The following is an 18,288-nucleotide window of genomic DNA, read 5'->3' as shown; positions in this document are numbered from 1 at the left end:
TACAACCTTTCTGAGTCACTATATAAACTGAATGAACATTGAAGATAAAATTGTTGAGAAATAATCCATTTGCTTGGATAAGAAGACTGAAAAGGAAACTGATTAGGATGCTTGAGAGAATTTGTTTCTTTCTCGCAGAGATGTTCTAAAGTTAATTATACTATAAAGCTACAATAATCATGACAGTGGGTACTGATGAAAGCAGAGACACGTAGATCAATGTAGCATAGAGTGCAGAAATACATCCATACAAATACTGTAGTCAACTGATTTTTTTACTTAGGTGCAAATACAGTTCAATGGAAAAAAGATTGTCTTTTTAACAAATAGTACTAACCCAAATGCCAAAAAATCACCCCAGACACGTATCTCACACCTTATACAAAAAACCTGGCTCAATATCCTGCCCCCACCCCTAAGCCAGACCCTACTGTGCTCACACACCCATGCTGGCCACCATTCAGCAGCTGGGAGGACAATAGCATCGAGTGGACAGCAAATGCTTTGATGAATACAAGATGGAACTAGGAGTGGGAATAGTTCTGTGAAAAATGCATGCAATGGCCCAACCAGATTGTAACATCTCTTGTGACAGCAAAAACCATCATAAACACTGAGAGCACTCTGAAACCAACACAGTTCTCTTGTACCCTGGTGGAGAAGTTTGAAGAAACTACAGCTAATAGCAGAAAAACACAGACTGTCCACAACTTCATACATGGCACATTGGTTCAACATCAGGAATGGAAAGGAAAGGAAAGCACAATAACAAGAAAGTTAAAAAATGGAAAATTAATGGTGGACTGCATCCTGAACAATGTCACCTGTACTCAGGTCTACAAAAAAGTAGAATAAAAATTCTTTCATCACTTTGGAAAGTAATTAGCTGAGAGAATGAACAAGCTCAGTTCAACAAGCAAACCTCCATAAGTATCTTATGTGCAATTAATTTAAAGTGCTGGTTTAATTAGGATCATCCCTTTGGTTCGTAAAGAAATGTACTTGTGCTAATAAAAAATTAACTTGAAATGGGCCATAAACTTAAATGTAAATGTAAAACTGTAAAACACTTAGAAGAAAATGTATAGGAAAATATTTGTGACCTTGAGCTAAGCAAAGAGTTCTTAGATATAACACCAAAAGCACTATCAGAACAAGGAAAAAAATTGATAAACTGGACTTCATCAAAATAAAAACCTTTTTTTTTTTTTTTTTTTTTTTTATTTATTTATTTATTTTTTTATTATACTTTAAGTTTTAGGGTACATGTGCTCATTGTGCAGGTTAGTTACATATGTATACATGTGCCATGCTGTTGCGCTGCACCCACTAACTCGTCATCTAGCATTAGGTATATCTCCCAATGCTATCCCTCCCCCCTCCCCCCACCCCACAACAGTCCCCAGAGTGTGATATTCCCCTTCCTGTGTCCATGTGTTCTCATTGTTCAATTCCCACCTATGAGTGAGAATATGCGGTGTTTGGTTTTTTGTTCTTGCGATAGTTTACTGAGAATGATGGTTTCCAATTTCATCCATGTCCCTACAAAGGACATGAACTCATCATTTTTTATGGCTGCATAGTATTCCATGGTGTATATGTGCCACATTTTCTTAATCCAGTCTATCACTGTTGGACATTTGGGTTGGTTCCAAGTCTTTGCTATTGTGAATAATGCCGCAATAAACATACGTGTGCATGTGTCTTTATAGCAGCATGATTTATAGTCCTTTGGGTATATACCCAGTAATGGGATGGCTGGGTCAAATGGTATTTCTAGTTCTAGATCCCTGAGGAATCGCCACACTGACTTCCACAATGGTTGAACTAGTTTACAGTCCCACCAACAGTGTAAAAGTGTTCCTATTTCTCCACATCCTCTCCAGCACCTGTTGTTTCCTGACTTTTTAATGATTGCCATTCTAACTGGTGTGAGATGATATCTCATAGTGGTTTTGATTTGCATTTCTCTGATGGCCAGTGATGATGAGCATTTTTTCATGTGTTTTTTGGCTGCATAAATGTCTTCTTTTGAGAAGTGTCTGTTCATATCCTTCGCCCACTTTTTGATGGGGTTGTTTGTTTTTTTCTTGTAAATTTGTTTGAGTTCATTGTAGATTCTGGATATTAGCCCTTTGTCAGATGAGTAGGTTGCGAAAATTTTCTCCCATGTTGTAGGTTGCCTGTTCACTCTGATGGTAGTTTCTTTTGCTGTGCAGAAGCTCTTTAGTTTAATTAGATCCCATTTGTCAATTTTGTCTTTTGTTGCCATTGCTTTTGGTGTTTTGGACATGAAGTCCTTGCCCACGCCTATGTCCTGAATGGTAATGCCTAGGTTTTCTTCTAGGGTTTTTATGGTTTTAGGTCTAACGTTTAAATCTTTAATCCATCTTGAATTGATTTTTGTATAAGGTGTAAGGAAGGGATCCAGTTTCAGCTTTCTACATATGGCTAGCCAGTTTTCCCAGCACCATTTATTAAATAGGGAATCCTTTCCCCATTGCTTGTTTTTCTCAGGTTTGTCAAAGATCAGATAGTTGTAGGTATGCGGCGTTATTTCTGAGGGCTCTGTTCTGTTCCATTGATCTATATCTCTGTTTTGGTACCAGTACCATGCTGTTTTGGTTACTGTAGCCTTGTAGTATAGTTTGAAGTCAGGTAGTGTGATGCCTCCAGCTTTGTTCTTTTGGCTTAGGATTGACTTGGCAATGCGGGAAAATAAAAACCTTTTTTTGCTCTGCAAAAGATACTTTAAGAGAAAGAAAAAACAAGGCAGGGACTGGGGGAAAATGTTTTTGAATCATGTATCTAGATTATATAAAAATCATCAAACCTTAATATGAAAGCAACTCTTTTTTTTAAAAGGACAAAAGATCTGAAAAGACACTTCAACAAAAAATATATACTAATGGCAAACAAACACATGGATATATGGTCTATATTACTAGTCATTAGGGAAATGGAAACCAAAACCACAATGAGATACTACTATGTATGCTCTAGAATGACTTAAAAAAAAAACCTGACAATGCCAAGTGCTGACAAGTACACAGAAAAACTTGAATTCTCAAATGCAAAATGGTACAGTCACTATGAGCAATAGCTGGGCAGCTTACTATAATGTTAAATATACACTTACTATACATAATAATCCCACTCTTAAGTATTTACCCAAGGGAAATAAGACTTGGCTGAACATAGTGGCTCACACCTGTAAACCCAACACTTTGGGAGGCTATTTGAGACCAGCCTGGGCAACACAGTGAGACCTTATATCTACAAAATAAAAAGAAAATAATTAGCTATGTTTGGTGGCATGCCCTGTAGTCCCAGCCACTAGGGAGGCTGAGATGTGAGAATGGCTTGAAGCCAGGACTTTCAGGCTGCAGTGAGCTATGACTGAGCCACTCCACTCCAGCCTGGGTAACGGAGGGCGGGGGGGGGGGGGGGGGGGGCCCTGTTTCAAAAAAAAAAAAAAAAGAAAGAAAGAAAGAAAAGAAATAAACAAAGAAGACATATTTACATAAAAACCATTTGTGAATGTTTGTAACAGCTTTATTTACAATCACCTAAAATTGGGTATAATGTAAATATCCTTCAACTGGCAGCTAAACCGTGAAGTACCCATAAATGGAATAGTATTGAGCAATAAAAAGGAACAAACTATGGGTACCTGCAACAACACAGATGAATCTCAAATGCATTATGCTAAGTGAAAGAAGCAAGACTCAAAAGCCTACATAATGTATGATTCCATGTGTATGACATCCTAGAAAAGGCCAAACTATAGTGATGGAAAATAGATCAGTAGTTGTTAGGGGTTAAGGGTGGGTGGCAGGAAGATCTGACTACAAAGGGACAATGTATTTTCAAGGAGTTCCTTTGAGGAGGTAATAGAATTGCTCTGTTTGTTGAATTTTTGATATAAAATATATACCAAAAAGAGTAAATTTTACTGTATGTAAATTAAAAATACATTTTAAAAAGGTTACCTGAGCTAACACTTAAATATTTTATAGTAAATTTTCTGGGATAATTGTCATTGCAAACTCAAAAGTGCCTTCAAATTTTCTATTTTTAAAGTACATTTCCAATGCCATGCTTCTGTTTTGGCAAATATTCAAAAATTACATTTAATTAATCTGTGCAAGCCTATATGCTTACAATGAGTATGTAAAATATAGGGTAATTTTAAAAACACAAGATACAAACTTTAAAAAAGAGATTCAGGAACGTAAAAATGAGGCAAATATACTTAGTCAATATACCAAGTCAGAATCTATTTAGGAAAGACTTCTTCCTCCATGTAAAAACAAAATTTTTCAACACTTGACAAAGCTAAATCATGATGCTTGGCTTTCTATGCTATTGAAGTTTAATACAATCTGTTGACTCCAGTCTCAGTATACTCATCAGGGGGTCACAGTCATAATAGATCATCAACATTATGAACTGTTGTTTTTGAGAAATGTGGATAATCCCCATTAGAGGCTAATACTCTTTTTGCAGGTAAATCAAATTATACCTTATACTTCTTATATTTTTTTGTGCTGGTTTAGTTGAGAAATATTGGAGAGAAAAGTCACAATTCAAATACTTGATGCTTTTAAATTATCCAGAATCATTTTATACATGAGTGATTTATTCAAGGCAAAGATTAGAGGGACAGAATCAGAAACAGAGAGCAGTTCTCCTTATTCTCAGTTAATAGCCCAGCTTCTAAAATCAGATCACAGGTTATTAAACACATTTCTGTTCATTAGTCATCATTAAAGTTCATTTGCTATGACAATTTGAAAGTGTGGCCTTATCTCTGTTAGTACTATGCAATAATATCGGCTCTCAGAGATAAATGTATTCCTTTCCTTTTCCAGATGTATAACATTCCCTAGGATCAAACTGAAATGTTGAGTCATTTAGGACAGATAATATTCAGTGCACACTCAGCAAACTTTATTCAGTATGTGGCTACTACCAAAAGCAATGATCTTTCATTAAATGCTTGTTGCAAATTATCATTTAAGCTTCACATTGTTCATTATTTACACTGGTAGTACCCTATTTCCAATTCCCAAATGACACAGAGCCTCCTCTGATCATTCATCTCTCTGCTTACTTTCTCCCTAGTAATCTCTTTTGTTCTCTTTACTTTCCAGATCAAAGTGCCTTCAGGCTTCCCAATAACTGCCTACAACAGTGAATGGCCTTTTCTGCCATTCCCAATGAGTAAGGTAAGCAAGGTCAACACATCACGATGGGTGTGCACCGAATAAGTGCAATGCCTAAGGAGTGGTTATTAATTCCAAAGCTTTTTCCTTCACTCAAAAAACATGCGTGAAGCAAGTGACTTAGAGTGATGTTATCACTAGGAAAATCTTGGAAATATACACAGGGATACATGCAAACATCCCTCAAGCATAAGATACCTGTGTCAGTAAGAGTGGCCCACCATAGTCATAATTCTAAATAAGAAGGAAGTGTGTCGCCATTAGAGTGGGCATGAAATTTAGGAATATTCCCCAATTCTTTCTCTCATCCTCTTTCCTCATAACCGCCCTCAGAAAACTTGCTCAATTTCACAATCTCTACTATTACTCAATAGGTTGACTCTGAGGCCTAAGACTCACATTTTCAAATGCCTGCCAGACATTTAATCCACTGATACAGCTAACCTAAACAAGGTCTTTCTCCTGATTCCCTTGTTTCTTTTCATATAATATTATCTTCTAGTAAACCAAACTTGAAGCTAGTAGTTACTTTTAATTCCTCATGCTCACTCACCTCTCATACTCAAATAAAGCTGCCAAATCAGCCAACTCTACCTTCACAGAGCCATGATATTCTTCTCCTTTTCTCCATTCCCATCATTAATACCCTAGTACAAGGCCTCGTTACTTTTTGCCTCCTAACTCTGCTCTTTTTTGTCATAATCACTCCCCCTCCACTTGTAGTACCTTATTTCAAATTCCCAAATGATACAGAGCCTCCTCTGATCACTGGTCTCCCCGCTTACTTTCCCCATAGTAATCTCTTTTGTTCCCTTTACTTTCCCAAATCAAAGTGCCTTCAGGCTTCCCAAAAACTGCCTACAACAGTGAATCCATTCCAATCCATTACTTATACTTTTGTCACCTGAACAGTCCTAACATATAGATTAGATCATGCTACTTCCTGTTCAGAAGCCTCCAACAGTTCCCCATTGCTCACAATGGATCAAAGTCCATATTCCTTAACCCAATACTAAAAGCTCTCCTCACAATCTGTCCCCAATCCATCTTTATTGGCTCCATCTGTCACAATCACCTTCGAGCACCACATATTCCTGTGAAAACAGATTACTGTCTTTCCCCCAAAACACTGTATGATAGCTCATAAGATCCTTAAACTTAGAATATTTTAATACTCCCATTATCGCAGCTAGAAAACTTTGACATTCCAGTGCTAACTCTTCCATGGAGCTTTTCCCCACACCCTGAGCTGAATATGTTCTCACAATCCATAACTCCTCCATCACTGAAATAGTCCCTGCATAGTGCTTCTCACCTAGTAGGTCTTATCTTCACCTCTTACATCCTCTATTAGACTATACTGCTTGTTTCTAATTCTGTAAATATGCTAACCTATAAGGGTCATATTGGTTTTTAATTTTCCAAAACCCAAGGCAAAAGCAAACGTTCCCAATATTGGAGGCCATAACAGATGCAAAGGTCAAAGATGATAAATATGATACTTGAATAAACAGCTGAATGAGAATACAATGAAATCCGCTAGGGCTACAATTCTAAGCCAAAACAAAGAAGTCTTCTGTGTCCGTATTTGTTGATATATTTCTTCTCTGCCTTTTGTCATGACATGTTCTGGAAACCATGTCATAAAGTGAGAGATATAGTCCCATGGGAAAAGTGATATTATAGGGGATGTGTTTTTGACCAAAGATTCCTTATTAAATAAGCGACAGATATGAACAACATGCAATAAAAACAAAGATACAACAACTGTAAATCTTTCCAATAATTTAAAATCATAATCAGAGCTTTTTCAAATGGGCACCTATGCGCTGTGCATGTTTGTTATACCAAGGGTTCTAATATATCACAAATTATATATACCACACATAAAAAATAGAATTAACTTTCATAAATCTCTTTAAAGTCAATATGCTAGCTATAATAAACCAAAGCTGAATGGATCATTTTATTTCCCTTGTTGCTATTTAGAAGGATATTGGGTGTTTGTGTGGAAAGAGTGATTCAAATGACTTAAGTCTTGCTTTCAAGACCAACAAAAAAACCAGCCCCCAACCTGCCCATGGAAGTAGAACCAACCATTTTCTCTTTATTAATTTCACTGTGATAACCTGACACATTCATTATAATTCCTCAGACCTTAGAGCCATGTTCAAAGGTAGATATGCGAGATTTGGAAAAGGAAATCTCAGGTTCTAGCCTGGCTCTGTCACTTATCAAGTGAGTGATACATACCCTTTCTGCGCCTCAGTTACCTAAAAGGTAACTATAGTATAAAACAATGGCTACCTCAGAGTTACACAGAAAATTCAGAGATAATGTAACTAAATTGCTTTTAAACTTCAAAGCCCCATCAAGAATAAGCTTTTTTATTTATGTATTAGTCCGTTCTCATGCTGCTAATGAAGACATAAACAAGACTGGGTAATTTATAAAGGTAAGAGGTTTAATTGACTCACAGTTCAGCATGGCTGGGGAAGCCTCAGGAAACTAACAATCATGGTGGAAGGGGAAGCAAACACGTCCTTCTTCACATGGCAACAGCAACGAGAAGTGCCAAGCAAAGAGGGAAAACTCCTTATGAAACCATCAGATCTTGTGAGAACTCACTCACTGTTAGAAGAACAGTAGCATGGTGGTAACTGTCCCCATGATTCAATTACCTCCCATTGGGTCCCTCCCACAACATGTGGGGATTATGGGAACTACAATTCAGGATGAGATTTGGGTGTGGACACAGCCAAACCACATCAATTTACTTATTTATTTATTTATTTATTTATTTTAAAAATAGGGTCTCACTACATTGTCTGGGCTGGAATGCAGTGTCTATTCATAGGAAGGATCATAGTGGACTGCAGCCTCAAACTGCTGGACTCAAAGAATCCTTCTGCCTCAGCCTCCTGAGTAGCTGGGACTACAGTATCGCACAACTGCACCTGACAAGAATAAGCTATTATTAATTATCAAAATCATTCTTGAGGCTGATGGCATTTGGTCCACTATTAGCATGTTTAAAAGTGAAAGGCTAAACAAACATTCCCTCCCCACCCCATGTCTTCCTAACTCCTCAGTTTATTCAGAAATACATGTGCTCCTTTTTAGTACAAAACGGCATGGAAATGGTAAGAGTTGTTAGGTCACTCTTTACCACTCTTCTCCTTTTCAGAGCCTATATGATATCTTTCAGGGCACTCTGCACTACACTGAATAGCCATAAAACAATTATCATCTGGGAGAATGGCCACTTTGGTCACTATGCTGGACATAGTTCAGTTCTGTGGACAGGACATTTTCTTCAATCAGGGAAGAAGGGGAGAATTTTCTTGGTGTTTAGAGGAATCAAATCTGAGTCCTTTTGCCTCCAAAGGACATACAACTTTCTAGAGACCGCTCTTAATGTGGAGAAAGGCAAGGAATAGAGAGAGGGGAAAAAAGCTAAAAAGGTATTAATGAAGACTGAGTATCTCCATCTTAGGAAGCTAACGTGCATGTGTATTCAATACATGTGAAAGGAGAGATAGCCCTGGCCACCTAGCCTTCTACTCAGCCCCATTAAGAGTGAAGAAGGGCTTTGAACTGGAAGGGAGGAGGGACTTTCCTTACTTCCAAATCACAATTTTTTTTTTTAAATAACCAGACTGTTCTAGAAAGAGAAAGGAACTTTGGAGACTAAGAAAGTGTACAGGTAGATGTCCAGAGATGGGATAACACCTCCTAATCCTGGGAAGAAGCAGAGGCTGCCAGCCCCAGGAAGGGTACAGCCCAAGTCCAGTGTCCTTTCAGTACCTCAATAAGTATACACCTGGGGAGGGAGGCTGGACTTTGCTGAGGCTAGTACCCCAGGGCTGCCAGTTTCAGCAAAGTTCTCAGTTAAGCAATTCCTTTCAGAAAATCATATGGACATGGTCCATCATCATATTACAAGGCTAGGGAGGGTTTCAGCCTCCCTTCTCATAATCCCCATCAGTGCCACTTAACCCTACCCCCATAAAAATACACAGCATAAGTAAACACAGTATGTTTGCTCTGCAAACACACTTTCAATTCAGGTCCTCTATTTCCTTCTATCTAGGTTGCGCTCCATCCCAAACCCTTCCTAAAAAGAAACTCTTGAGCCTCTAAAGGATTATACCAGCAGAGATGGACCTAGATTAGAGAGCCCTCCCCATATATTCTGGAGCCTTTGTATGACTTGTAAATTAACTGTCCTACTACTCAGATGGGGAACTCAGAGCCAAATTTAGCAATAATGATGATGATAATAATAATAATAATAATGCAATGTAACATTTCTTGTACTTAGAGTAAATATTCACACAATACAATAAAAATTATTCAACTTAAAACCTGTATTTACATAACAAAATCTATGCCCTAACTATAGGTATCTTACTTTTATTCTCTATGAATATCTGCTGAAGTACTTTTAAAACTATCAAGCTTCTACTTCAATTGTGCCCAAGGCAAGGAAATTTAGTACATTTTAGATTTTAGTACATGGCTGGGCAAAGTCTTGAAGGGAGAGCAGTGTAATGGTTGGGTTAAACACAACCATTGCACAAGGGAGCAAGCAGCACCGGGGAAGAGAATTTAAAAGGGAAAGATTTTCTCTCTGGAAATTCTACATTGAGAGAGCTTCTGTGCTATAACTCTATAAGGTTCTATGTTCTCTTTTTGTAACAGAAGCCATTGCCTTGTATTAAGACATTAATAAGAATTAACTTTTTGTATAGATGAGTTTAAGAAATAACCTACAAAACTGCTAATACAAGTATAAGACAGAATGCCCTTCTGCATTGGCAGTCACTACAGCAGATTTGGAAAACTAGAAACCTGTGGGCTAACTTTGGCCTAAAGCTTTTTTAGTGTCCAGAAAATGCTTATTAAAATTTTTAACTTAAGTGTTACAGAATAAATATTAGGAGATTTACATAAAAATCTTTGTTTCTCAGCTTTAAAAAAAAAAAACAGAAGATCTGGCAACACTGGGCCACCTTATGTTCACCTGGCAACAATCAGCTGAACCAAGAAATCACTGAGCCCTTTAAACCTCCCAGCTCACTACCGTCCAGCATCTTCAGTCCCTATGACATTGTATCTGCCCTTTTTCACTCATTTGGATATCCAGTGGTCCCTGAAGGCATCTGAATTGGTGACCTCTGTACCAAAGATGTGAAAAACAGTCATTAAATATGCAGCAACCTGGAATGAGGGGTGGCCCAGCATTTGAAGGCCAGAGAAGGCCTTGATATTCACATATCCTTTGCCAGCACTGTATACTAGACATGAGAGATGGAGCAGGCCCTGCATCAAATTCCTTTTAGCCTTTTTCCTGCACTGAACTGTCTTATATGACAGATTTCTTCTCAGTTATTAAATCTAATCCATAGCTACTCAGTGTATATAAGGACTGGAAGGACATTTAAAGAGCTGATTCCGACCCTGCCTCTCCTGGTTATGTTAGGCAGGTTGCTTTTAAATAAATGGGGGTCTCAGTTCCTCCTTCATAAAACGAATGTGTCCACCTGGAATCATCATGAAGATCATTTTTAGTTGGGCTGTCTCCATCTATACCACCTCCAACTTATCTAGAATCTACTCAACCCTCAAGAGCTGTTCAAGTTCTACCACCTCCATTAAACCTCTTCAGACTTCTCCTTTCTTTGAATTTTTGAGCTTATCACCAACACCGTCCAAATTAGCATTTACTAATTTTCTAATTGCTTTGCTTTGACTCTACTGGTTCACTTGCCACACTGAAACAGAAAATTCCTCTAGAGACTTTACAGTTTAATTTTTAAATCCTCTACAGCATGTTATACTTAACTGGTATTCAATGATTATTTAATTATTTAAACCAGATAAAGATACAGAAAATATGTATAAAATGGCAACCTTCCCAAAAAGCACCTTTCATCAGCCTCCTCAAAATAAATTATCCTAACCAGCATCATAACTTGACCATCTGATTCAGGCAGGCATAATGTGTACTATGCCTGTGAGACATCAATGAAAAGACACTGCTAGATTACCATATTACTTTGTACTTGATCATTTCCTCCTTCCACAGTTGAAAAGCTCAAAAGGGGAAAAATACAAACAAACATTAACTCACTACAATAACATATTAATCCGTGAAAGATTTGTTACCCACTAAAATAGGGCATGAGAAAAATTTTCCTATTATAATTTTTTTTAAAAATCAATTACTAGTAAGAAGCTACAGGTCAGATATTTGAAAACTACAACGAAAACCATCCTTAATCCTCCCCCCACCCCCTTGGATGTCATCAGAAATTCTGAGTAAGAGTAGGCCATGTTAGGATATCATGTGGGTGGGGATTTACCCACATTCACCGGAAAAGCAGTGGGATACAGGTTTTACTTGTTCCGGTCAAACCTCCCTTCCCCCTCACCTCCCAAATAATTAAGGCTTTAGCTATGTGCTCAGTCCTTTACTATCAAAGCAAAAAAAAAAAAAAAAAAAAAAAAGAGAGAGAGAGAGAAAAGAAAAGTTCAAGTACAGAATTATTTTTAGATTATAGTCTGCTTAGAGATGAACTATTTGAATAAGGTTTCTACTTTTGGAAAGCGGAGAAAACTAGGTAGTAAAGCCTCTATTTCCCTTCTAAGAGTAATCTTTTTAATCCAATTTGATGATTACCTTAATTTCTCTACTACATGAATTTAAGATAACGCTGTATCACTAAAGTAAATGAAATTAGCAAGCGTTAATCACGTCTTAACAGCTAGCCAATCTTAGTGGATTGAAATTAAGTCAATTTACAAACTGCTTCCTGTGATGGAGCAACACTTAATACAGGTGTTTCCACTTAATCCAATTCATTCTGTAATTCACATTATACACCTATGTTTGAGGGTCTGAATCAAAAAGGAGTGTACCCGTACGGTGGGGAAGGCATTTATTGGGAGGGGAGGACATGGAATCATGGCCCTAATCCATTTAAAATAATGAAAAATACTGATTAAATATCTGTAAACTTTCCCGGGGAATCCCAGTAGAACAGAACACGGTTTTATAAGCCGAGGGTAAAAACAAGCGTCTCAGTTTTTTTATTAAAAGAACTTTCTTAAACTGCCTTTCAACAGTTTGAAAGCTTTCAAAGATTTGTTTTATCTGGTGTTTCTGATCAACCAATTAATCCATCCTCTGACAGGAACCCATCTGTCAGTCTATCCACACACAATCTGCAAGGGATTCCAGATTAGGCTCCCTCTTTTAGCCACGCCTACACAGGAAGCATCCTGTGGATGGAATGGAAAGTATGCCAGGCCTTTGCACGCCCCTCACGCCCCCATCTCCTTCGTTTAACCTCGACAGCCTCTTACCTTTAAACCCTAGCTAGGTTTTCACACAGCCCTATCAAATAAAAAGGACAATACTCAAACTGAATTAGAGAATGAGAATTGTCGAGATTTCTTTTAATTTAGATCAATGCCAGTTTTACTCTTCTTCTAGAGTCCTTTTTAAGGAGATATCATCCCAACCAGTTGTGATCCCAGAGAATCACAACAGGACATGGCGTAGGAAAGACCTCGAAGCTCAATTCTCTATTATACCATGCCCACCATACGAAAGGCATTTAACCTCCCGCGTGATTTTGTCCTTAAGATGCTCCTCAAGATCTAACACAACTCCCACATCTAAGAGTCGACTCACTAATTTCAAGGGTTTTGGGTTTTGTTTTTGTTTTTATAAGCTCTGCGTGTGGCACCCGACAACTTCAAGTTTAGAGTGAGCAGTTTCCTCCCAATGCCGTCTGCTCAACTACAGTACTAGGAGTTTTGAGGAGCAGCTCTCTAGCGAGTCCTCCTGCTGCATCCTCCCCCACACGCACGCACCAAGTTCCACAGCTTCCGCAGCCGTCGGGGAACAAAGTCCTTATTTGGTCACGGCCATCCCCTTACATAGTGGAGGTGGAGATCCTCCTCTCCAAGGACCACCCGCGTAGGGCGAGATTCCCCAGTTCTGACTTTTCACTACTATCCCCCACAGGGGCGGGGCTCCAACTCCAGGTAACCAGACCAGGCAACCTGGACTTCCAATTAGCAGAGGAGTCCCCAAGCCAGCCTGGCCAATCTCGGCCGGCTAGCCAAGACGACTAGACGTGACGTCAGACATGATTAAGTTGGCGCGTCACCTAGACGTCAGCCTCTTACCTCTCGGACGTCCCGTCCCAGGAGCAAAACTCTAGTGACTTTGGGCCCGCCCCCGTGAGAGTGGAGGGCGGCCGATGAGGGCGGTTCTGAAGGGAACGAGACCAATGAGACGAGCCCGGGGCGGGGCGCGGGGCCGGAGGGTGGGGCGCGTGGCGGCGGTGGCAGTCCTAGGTCTGGCTCCGCGCAGTATATGACAGTACGTCAGCAGCGGGATGGCCCTAGCAGTGGCGGCGGCTGCAGAAGCCCAAGCAGCCGCGGCCGCAGTGGAGGCTAGAGCCGGAGCGGCGGCGGCGGCGGCACCCCGGGGAGTTTAAGATGGCGGCGGGGGGGACAGGGGTCCTGCGGGAGGAGCAGCGCTATGGGCTGTCGTGCGGACGGCTGGGGCAGGACAACATCACCGTACTGCATGTGAAGCTCACCGAGACGGCGATCCGGGCGCTCGAGACTTACCAGAGCCACAAGGTGAGCGGGCCGGCCGGCAGGCTGGGCTCAGAGAGGCAGAGCGCACCCCTCACGGCCTGGCCGCGCCTCCCCCTGCCCGGGCGCCGGGTGCGGGGCCGGCGGAGCCGTGGCTGGCAGCTGCTGCCGTCAGCGCCCGCAGCGGCCAGGCAGGGCAGGGCCGGGCAGGGTGGCTGACGCCGCGGTCCCGGGCTAGCCTGGGCGTTGGGGAAGCGGGCAGTCGGGCGGCCCCTGGCGGCGGGGCCGAGGCAGCCGCAGCCCTGGGTCGGCTGCGCTGCCGCTGCGGGGCTTTCCGACGGCCCCCGAGGATTTCCTGGCTTGTTGGGTCCCAAGGAGGGAGAGAGGCCCCGATAAGAGAAGTGAGATGACCACGCTACCCTCGGCGGGGAAGGAGGGTAGCGAGCAGCGTATGGGCAAGGAACCAGGGACGACTCGCGGGCACCAGCTGTCCGCGTTTTCCAGTTACATAGGCACGGTGGATCCTAAGAGACAGGACACAGGCGCTCTGCGTGTGGCGGTGGGACACACCTTGTATTCCCAGGGACTTGGGGACACAGGCGCTCCACGTATCGGGACACACTGTGTGCTCGAAGGGATGGGGACTCGGGCGCATGGTGAGGGGCACACGGTGTACTCATAGAGATAGGGACTTAGGCAGTCCGTGTAAGGGGGCGGCGCACACTGGAACGGCGGGGACACTGGCGCTTCGCGTACGGGGGGGGAGGGGACACACCTGCATTCCCAGGGACTCCGGGACACCGGCGCATCGCGTTACTGGAGACACGCCGCGTCCGGGACGGACACAAACCAACACAGGGCCCTGGGGAGAGACCTGAGGACTCACGCACACTTAGCGCTCCCCGGGAGCAAGACATCGGGTTCTGGAGAGAGAGGTTCACGGACGCTCAACGTACCCGAAAAAGCTCCCGGCGTCTTAGGCTGACTCTGGGAAGTGTAAACGGGGAACGAGCCAGAAGGTGTGGGGAGGATACAATGCATCCCGGGCAGAGACTCGGGCCTCTCACCCCTCGTTTTCGAGAGAAGCCCATGGACACACACACATACACACACACCCCTCCAGTACAGAGAGAGGCTCAGATAGGCGCACATACACTGTAATTGGACTACAAATCCAGACGCTTTCATGTTGGAAAAAAAAATGGGAGAGAGAGGGAAGCACCGAGAAGGGACGCGGTAACCAGGGTGCATGGGGAAACAGTTTATGGACATGCAGTACTGTGTGCCTATGTGGGAGACCGGAGTGGATACATCGCGTGAGGGAGGAATATGCCATATGGGGGAACCTGTAACGTTTTACAGGAGAGGAGAGAGTCGGAAGGGAGATAGAACCCACGGGGCATCTTACAAATAGCCCATTCTGTACTGAGGAACACACTCCAGCCGGTCTCGTAAAACAGGCAGAGGGGCAGAAGAACACCGAGACACAGATTCACATAGTTATTCAGCTAAAAGTGGGGAAAAGAATTGACATCTGTTGAGCTCCCACTAGTGCCAGGCACTTTAAATACATAGAGCGAAGGCAGAGCCTGAGGCAGAGCGGCAGGAGAGGTGTGAACCCTGGTTTACTGGGAGTGTATTCAGAGAGCCCCCCTACCCCATAAGTGTGCACAGAGAGGAAGGCATTAGTTGTGCACGCTTTGGATAGAAAATGAACTCACATGGTAGGGTATTTGTAAACAGCAGTGGAGGCTCAGAGGTGAGTGTATTGTTAGGAAGGCACTCACAGAATTGGGTGGACACATGAATGTACGTGCTAGGACACTTGTGTTACTAACCAGAGAAGCATATGGTGAAAAGGACTCACAGACTTTGTGTGGTGGGGTGAGGGGGCGTCAGGGAAGAGTGCATGCACAGGGAGAAAGGTACCGTCCTACATACAGTGAAATCTCGAGAGAAAACCTCAAGAATGGCTGGGAGAGATACAAGAAATAGAAAACTGCATGTGCCAATAGCTACTCCTAGATAGGTGCACCTGCAGTGAAGAGACCAGCATCAGACGGAGTGGGAGGCCCATATGGGGGAAGCCAGAAACACAGGCAGAGGGACAGAAGCAGACAGTGGAGAGAAACTCTGGAGAGAAACTCAGCCTTGCAAGATGGAAAGATAAGCTTGCCTGTTCCAAGGGAAGGGCGTGGGAAGGAATGGCTGTGGGAAGAAGGTAGGTCTGGGGATGTGAAGAGAAAACCCAGAGGCCCAGAGAAAAAGAAGTCAGCAGGAGGCAGCCAGCCCCTATTCAGGAGCAGACCCGAGGAGCAGAGAAAGACTTGACACACAGTGGGTGGGAAGAGGCATCTCTGGGGGCAGTAGGTCAGCCAGCTACCTTGGGAAAACAACAGGCAAACTGTACAGTTGATTACAGCAAGATTGACAGTGTACACTTGTGGGGAAAGGGGGCAGATGAGGAGGTCCACTTGGGGAAGGGAAAGTGAAGTGACAGAGATGCCCCCAGTGCCTGCTGATCTGCATGACCACTGGAGGCCCCAGAAGGGAGTGTTTTGTTTTCCTACCTTTGTATGGCCTTCATTTCTGCTTCCTATACCCTAGTGTTTTCATATTTGGGATTAAGTTTACAGTGCTCTAAAAGCCTCTGCATTTATATACCAGTAGCTTCCAGGAGACAGAAGATCAAAAATTCTTTCTCTGCCAACCCACCACTTAGTTCTTAATTAAAAAAAAAAAAAATTACTTTTTAAGAGGTACCAAAGTCGTCAATGGCTTTGTTTGCTTCTGACTGCTTCTAGTACTTTTTCCATTTCTGTACATGCCCATTTATGGGTCTGGTTGGTCTCTACAGAGGCAGCAAAGGGAAAGGAGGAAGACTTTTTCCAGATCTCTCTACCTTAAAGCATGGAGCCAGGTTGCTTGTATTAGTCCTAGGATTCCTTTTCTCCTGCAAAACTGGTGGTAGAAACAGTGGCATGGGGGGGATGGTACGTAAGCTGACCATCCTTAACCAGCTCCTATCAGGACTCACTGTCAGCTCAGCCATGGAAACACTTTTTAAGGGGTGTGGACAAGCAAGCAGGAATTGGAGTGAAACTGTCAACCTCAGTTGGATGAAAACTGGGAAGAAACCAAAAAAATGAGATAGATACCTTTCTGGTGACTGAATGTACCGTTGGTACTTACTGCAGGCTCCACCCACCTGTGTGTCCTCAGGGCCCCTCCTCCTGTCTCAGCCAGACCAGTGTACCTCTATGGGCACAGTAACAGTTGCTAGCAGTAGGCATCTGGCTGAGCTTTTATCCTCCAGTGGAAGGATATTAATTTGGTCTTTCTTGTCTTCCATCATTATTAGAAATAGGGCTCATGACTTTAAATTGAAGCTGCTGTTTGGGAACATGTTCACATGGATTGGCTAATTGGGAAGAGGTTTCTAGTGGTCAAACCTGTTCTCTCTGGGGGGAAAATGGTTTTAATTTCTCATATAAAACTGTCCGCCACCATTCCTGTACTCATATAGGAGGGTACTTAATGGCAGGTAGCCTCTAAGCAGCTCTGGCCTATGTAAAGTGATGACTATTACTCTCTTCTAATGACTAAGAGCCAGAAATTTCAACAGGTTAATTTGCTAAATTAAGCATCAGAGAATTCTTTTTTTGTCCAAATTATTTTGTCTATTGGAGTTACTCTTCTAAATTAACCCACTTTGACGTAAGGCTTCAGAGAGGTGAATTTAAAAATTTTAGGAAGCTATGATTTAGGCAGAACAGAGAACTTCTTTAGATGTAATTGAGCAAATTTACAGCGTTCTTAGGGTTCGTGGAAACAGAATATTTGATGAAAATTCTAAAATCTTGTTTTTTTTTCAAATTACAATTCCTCATTGTTTCAAAAGACACATAATCCTACTTGACCTTCATTATTCAGGTTTCCTATTTTTAGAGAAGTGATCTTGGGAGCCTTTCTAAACAGGCAGAGGGGCATTGTGAGTCCAGCAATGAGAGTTATAGTTGGAGTAAATATCTTCTAAAAGTTGTTTTCCTACTCACTTTGAGTACAGAAATGGTTTCAAGTTGATTGTATATCATGTTAACTGGAAAGTTATTTTCATGATTGGCAGAAAAATTTAGACATGATAATACAGATATCTACAATATTAACCTTTTAAAATGTAGATTATTTTGAATGAGGAGAAAAGTTGCTAAATAAATAAAATCACAAATTACAACTTTATAGTCATTTTAAATTGTTATCTGTGATTGTGTGGTCTATATAAGCTCTACATATTTTAAATGAGCATATATTACTGTAATTACATATTTCCCCCAAATGGAAAACTATATTTAAAATTAAAATCCAACATTTAAAAATACATTTTAGCTAGGTTCCTCAGTAATGCGGCTGGCTTTATTTTGATGTTTGAGTAACTTACTTT

General features: G+C 41.7%; 1 protein-coding gene, 1 long non-coding RNA gene and 1 pseudogene across 2 annotated transcripts in view; 2 read left to right on the top strand and 1 right to left on the bottom strand.

The window, feature by feature from the left end:
• The window catches only part of LOC134758441 (uncharacterized), a 425,889-nt gene extending 412,410 nt beyond the window's left edge, over nt 1-13,479 (bottom strand). The window contains exon 1 of the long non-coding RNA XR_010133633.1: nt 13,431-13,479. This is a non-coding gene — a long non-coding RNA (uncharacterized lncRNA). The remainder of the gene's footprint in view (nt 1-13,430) is intronic.
• Nucleotides 447-855, top strand: LOC101132781 (fatty acid-binding protein 5-like; annotated as a pseudogene).
• A 67-nt stretch (nt 13,480-13,546) lies between the features above and the next one.
• The window catches only part of ELL2 (elongation factor for RNA polymerase II 2), a 74,220-nt gene continuing 69,478 nt past the window's right edge, over nt 13,547-18,288 (top strand). Inside the window, exon 1 of the mRNA XM_031011141.3 lies at nt 13,547-13,892. Within this exon, the coding sequence (XP_030867001.2) occupies nt 13,746-13,892 (147 nt within the window). The 5' untranslated portion in view covers nt 13,547-13,745. The remainder of the gene's footprint in view (nt 13,893-18,288) is intronic.

This window comes from Gorilla gorilla, chromosome 4, assembly GCF_029281585.2.
Source record: "Gorilla gorilla gorilla isolate KB3781 chromosome 4, NHGRI_mGorGor1-v2.1_pri, whole genome shotgun sequence".
NCBI classification, from domain to species: Eukaryota; Metazoa; Chordata; class Mammalia; order Primates; family Hominidae; genus Gorilla; species Gorilla gorilla.
The sequence above is the reverse complement of the archived record's forward strand: the minus strand, read 5'-3'. Positions and strand labels throughout refer to the sequence as shown.